At 65.4% G+C, this 5509-nt stretch overlaps 1 protein-coding gene across 1 annotated transcript, besides 1 other annotated feature; it reads left to right on the forward strand.

Annotated features, from left to right (window-relative positions):
* On the forward strand, nt 1-5294 carry Tc00.1047053508001.10 (dispersed gene family protein 1 (DGF-1), putative; the record flags this gene model as incomplete). The annotated part of the gene is made up of 1 exon (XM_808377.1): nt 1-5294. A coding segment is annotated over one exon (5294 nt), but the record flags the coding sequence as incomplete, so codon positions are not given.
* Nucleotides 1-5509: part of a sequence feature (areas not merged during assembly with more than two copies in the genome that could not be assigned to a particular haplotype) that runs on past the window's edge.

Consider the following 5509-nt stretch of genomic DNA (forward strand, 5'->3'; position numbering starts at 1 on the left):
GGAGGGACGGTGCCGTGCTGTTGCTGTTGGGCAACGTGCACGCCGCTGTTGGGGCGCTGAACATTGTCGTCACCGGCAACACATTTAGTGACGCGCTGCTCAGCCCGGAGGGTGGGTTTCCACCGCAAACGAACATCACGATGAGCGGGAACCGCTTCACGGTCACGAGGCTGATCCCTCGGTCGGGTTTGGACATTAGGAGGCCGTCGTGTGTCGCGATGAATGGACTGGCGATCAGCAACGACTCCGCGGTGGTGCTGAGTGGCAATGTGTTTCACGCCGTGGCGGCATCGTCAAGCGTCATTTACTTTGTCGGATCTGCTCTGAGGGTGTTGTGGCACTCCGTGTTTGCGGTGATGGGCAACACGTTTCATGTGGCTGGCGGTAACAGTACGCTGATACATCTTGAGGGGTCTAGCCAGTCATTTTCACTGAGTGTACTGAACAACTCTGCTGTGGTGATCCGAGGCAACGTCGTGGTGGGGGAGTTAGAGCACTTCATGCAATTTCTTTGGGCCTCACGTGTGGAGTCCCAGTCAGCGGTCGTTTTTCAGAGCAACGAGATGCAGAGAAGCTTGGCTGTGTTTTTCTCAAGATCCAGTTACCAAATCTACTACAAATCCTGGCTGCAGTTGGGCGACAACCTCTGCCGTGAATCCCCATCGGAAGACTTTGCCTGCATATCTCCTACGGCGGATCTCCGCGACTCCACGTTGTCTGTTTCTGGCAACCAATTCATTTCCAGCAGGGGTACGACGACAGCGCTGCAGATATATTTAGGTTTCCGCGATCTCACAAACGGAACGATTGTGGCCGCGTGCAACACTGTGAACGGCGAGGAGGAGGCGAACTACGCCATTCCGTCCGTGTACAACGCCACCATCCTGACTTGCAGCGACCCATGCACTCTCGCGGCGTCGTGCTTCCCCGCGTACACGACGACGGCGTCGAGTGATGGCTGCGCCTGCACGTGCGCTGAGGGCGGCCATGGCGATGCGTGCCTGCCCGTTGCTGTCCCCGAGCCACCGAGCACCGACGGCGCCGACGTGTGCGTGCGTGACGTGCGTGTGGATGTGGAGGTGAACGCCGGTCTCGGGACGTCGGTGGCGTGCTACGTTGGTGTGACCTTTGCGGCGGACGTCGTGGTGGACGTGGAGTCGATGTCAGGGAGCGTGCGCAACGTGACGCTGGCGAACTGCACGTTTTTGGGCGGAGCGAGCCTGTACGTTGTTGGGTGGCGGTCCGACCCGCCTGCTGGACAGCGCGTCGATGTGCTGATCAGCGGGCTTGAGTCGCGCTCCGGCGGCGGCGTGCTGGTGGCGAACCGATTTCCGCCGGGCTCGCGCGTCACTGTGGTGGACTCAGTGCTGATCGCAGAGGCGTGTGTTGCGTACCGCGGCGCCTACGGCCTTGGCGACGCCTCCGCGTGCCTCGTGCTGCACAGCGTGAATCTGACTGGGAGCGTGCTGACCATTGCGCGCACGCATGTGGCGGCGGTGTTCCGCGACGCTGTTGGCGTGTTGGTTGTTGGCGGCGTGGCGCTGTCGTCGCGCGGAGCGCTGTACTTGGACGGGCTGTCGGTGCAGACGGCGCTGGGGCTGTGCGTGTCGGTGGAGGGCGGTGTTGCGGCCAGCGGCGGCTCCGTGGTGGCGTTCGTTGACAGCGACTTTCTGCTGTGCAAGCACGCGGTGTCTGTGCGTGGGACTGTGAGCGTGTCGGGCTCCGCAGTGGCGTTTATGCGAAGCGAATTCTTGTTGACGGAGGACTACGCGGTGGCGTTTTATTCGACGGTGAGCCTGGCCGGTGGGTCGATGCTGCTGGCGAAGGACAACGTGCACGACGGCGCCTCGAGGGAGATGCTCTACGCGGCTGGCGCCGTGACCGCTGCTGGGAGCACGCTGAGCTTTGTGCGCAACCGAGCGCTGCTGCCGCGGATGCTGTCGCTGAGCCTGTCGCTTGCGGCTGGGGCGCATTTGAGGGTGGCGTGCAACGACGCGGGTGGCCGTGTCCTGTCGACGGCGGAGGAGTACGCAGCGGCTGGTTTTGGCGACGCTGGGCGCATCGACGTTGCTGGGTGCGACGACTGCGACAGGGATATTTACTGCTACGCGCCCGGGACGGCGTCTGCAAGGATGGAGAACGGTGTGTGCGTGTGCGTGTGCGGCAGCGGCGGGTACGGCGAGGCGTGCGTGCCTGTGGAAGCTCCCGCGCTGCCGCCCGCTGTGGGCACTGCGTCGAGTGTTTTTGTCCGCGAGGGCGTGACGGTGCAGTCGGTGTTCGTTGTGCCTGCCGGTGCGAGCGAGGTGACGCTGCGCCACGTTGTGCTGGACGGCGTGAGTCCTGTGCTCTACGTGCCGTGGATGGCGCGGGACGGCGTGCGGATCGTTGTGCAGAACGTGTCGCTGCTGAACGGCGCCGTGCTGTACGTGATGGGCGGTGGAGCGCTGCGCGGTGCGATGGCGGCGGGGAGCGACGAGAGCGGGCCGGTGGAGCTGTCGGTGTGCGATGTGGAGGCGCTGAACGGTGCGCTTGTGCTGACCGGCACGTTTCCTGCGGGGTCTGTGCTGACGGTGACGGACTCCGTGCTGGTTGCCGCGAGGCCGACGTCGCTTGTGTATCTTCCCGGCTCGCAGTCCTCGCCGTACGCACCGGTGCTGGTGCTGTCGGGCCTGCGTCTTGTGCGGTCCGTGCTGGTTGTGTCCGGCGTGGCCCTCGTGACCGTGATGACTGGTGGGCGGACGGTGGTGGTGGACGGCGCGGTGCTGGAGCTTGTCGGTGGCGGTGTCGCGCTGGACGCGGCTGTGCTCGGTGGCGAAGTTGCGTTGTACGCGAGTGCGCGCGTGGTTGCGTCGGGGGGCGCTGTGCTGCGCGTGTCGGGGAGCCAGGTGTACGCCGCGCATGGGTTGGTGTTCGGCAGCGGGGTGGCGGCCAACGCGTCCGCCGTCGTGGTGAACGACAACGCCGGTGTGCTGACCGATGGCGCGCTGCTGGTGCTGCGGGGGTCGGCGTCGTTTGCGTCCGGGTCGTGGCTGTCGGTGCGCGGCAACAGCATCAGTGGCAGGCTCCTGTCGCTGCCGTCGTACCCGCGCAGTGCGGACCTCGTGCAGAGCACGCTGACGCTCTATGAGAACGCCGGCAGTGGGCCCGTTGTGATGGACGGCACCGTTGCGCTTGGGGGTGCCGGCCGAAATTTCGTCGTGGGGTGCCTGACGCTCAACGGGCAGGCGCTGCAGCCGATGGACTACAGGTCCGCCGGCATCATCGGGGAATTTCGTCCCGTGGCGTGTGGCGTGTGCGATGCCAACGTGCACTGCTTTGGTGCTGCGACGAGGGCGATGTCTGGGTCGTGCCGCTGCCGTTGTGCTGAGGGCGGGTACGGACGCGACTGCCTGCCGGTGTACCTGCCGCACGTGGACGGGTGCAACCGCACGCCCGCTATGCCGCCGCTGAGCCACACGGTGACGCTGACGGAGACGCGCAGCCCGACACCAAAATGGACGCCGAGCCTGAGCACGACGCACTACAGTCCGACGCGGTACGGGCCGACGAAGACCCTGCAGGTGACGGAGACGGTGGCGCTGCCGCCCACGCGGACCCCGACGGCGTCGGTGAGCGGCACGCTGTGGTGGAGCGAGGTGGCGTGCCCGACACTCGCCGTGACGACGACGGCGGCTGGTGGGAGCCTGACGCAGAACGACATTCGCGGCGGTGGGAGCGCCGTCCCGACGCTGCTGATGGTGGCGCTGCCGCCGCCGTTTCGGTGGGCGCGCGACCCGCAGCTCGGCACGCACCTGAGCTTTGTGCCGGTGTCGACGGCACAGCCGCGCGGGTTTGGTGGTCCGTGGGGAGCGATGCTGAGCAACGCGACGTGGATGCGCAACGCGACGAATCCGTCCACCGTCCTGGAGCTGGCTGTGCCCATGCACCGCGGTTACTTCGTTGCTGCCGACGAGACGATAGTGATTCGGTGCGACGCTGTGGCGGTGTTTGGCGGCTGCAAGGGTGTGCTGCTTGGGTCCTTCACAATCAGGTCGAACGTGCTGCCCGCTGCTGCCAACGCCCTCTCGGCGATCACCGGCGTTGTTGCGGGTGCGGCGGCTGTTGCCGTGGTGGTGACCGGCGGGCTCGGCTCCGTCCTGGAGATGCAGGCGCTCGGCGTGTTTGCGAGGATGCCATGCGCCTCGGCGCAGGAGCGTGCGAGCACCGTTGCGCTGCCGTACTTCCTGTCGGTGTTCGCTGCCCTTGACCCGCTGTGGATGGTGGTGGGCAACGCGCTGCTCGCCGCTGTGTTCGGGTGCGTGCACTGCGGTGTGACGGCGGCCTTCCAGCGGTGGCGCGGCGTGGACACGGCGAGTGCGTGGGCGGCGATGCGCTTCCCGAGCCTGACGTACGTCGTGGCGCACGCGATGCATCTCGGCATATTCTTCGGCTCCGTGCTTGCACTGGCGATGCCTGGCGCCCGCGGGCATCACCGCGTGGTTGGTGTCGTTGGCGTGCTGTACGGTGTGGCGTTCCCTGCTGGCGTGTGCTACCTGATTGCTCGCCACGTGGGCGCGAGCTTCACGAGGTACTGGCAGTTTTCGAGGAAACCGCTGCACGAGCGCCTGCTGTACCCCGTCGGGTATTGGCACCCCGCGGCGCAGCAGCGGATGTACGGCGGACTGCTGACGACCATGAGGGGCAGCCGCGTGTACTGGTGCGTGTTCCAGCTGTCGGTGCTGTGCGTGGTGGGCCTGATCGCTGCTGTGCATCCGCCCGTGGGAGACTGCCACGTCCTGTACTTCTGCATGGCTGCTGTGCTGGTTGCGGGCGCGGGCGTGATTGCCTTCACGAACATGATGCGCTCGGCCTTCCTGACGGTGATGCACACTGCGGGCTTTGTGCTCCTTGCGGCGCTGTGCGTGGTCAGCGCGGCCAACCACCTTGCGCCGAGCGACGGCGGTGCGAGGGCGTACGCGGCTACGGTGCTGCTGCTGACGACAGTGCTGCTTGCGGTCACTGTGTACGGCGTCGTTGTGTGGTACGCGGAGGACCGTCACTGGCAGGAGCTGCGCGAGCCTCGGCGTGGTGGGCTGGAGGCGCTGCTGTGCGATGACGAGGAGGGCGACGAAGAGACGCAGAAGCCGCACGAAATGACGTTATCGTCGTACGCCTCAGGCACCACCGGCGCGTCGTCGTACCGACCACCCGCACCGCCGCTGCAGCCTATGGCCGGTGACACCCGCTCAGACACTCTGAGCCTACTGGACCGTGCATTGAGTGCGAACGGCAAAATTGGTCACGCCGGCATGTGACGTGTAACAATTGGAGTTATTAATTATGCGGTGTTGGTTGATGGGGGGTGGGTGCGGAGCCACGGATGTGCCGCGCCCCACAGCCAGCCATCGTTAACAGCACCGACGGTATTGTTGATTGTTGTTTCTATCGATTTGTTTCTTTTTTGAGCGGGTGCTTCCAGGAGTTTTTCCCGTTCCACGCTGACTGTGTGGAAGGGGATTGTACTGTCGCC

The sequence above is a fragment of the Trypanosoma cruzi genome, genomic scaffold (genome assembly GCF_000209065.1).
Source record: "Trypanosoma cruzi strain CL Brener 1047053516601 genomic scaffold, whole genome shotgun sequence".
Lineage (NCBI taxonomy): Eukaryota > Euglenozoa > Kinetoplastea > Trypanosomatida > Trypanosomatidae > Trypanosoma > Trypanosoma cruzi.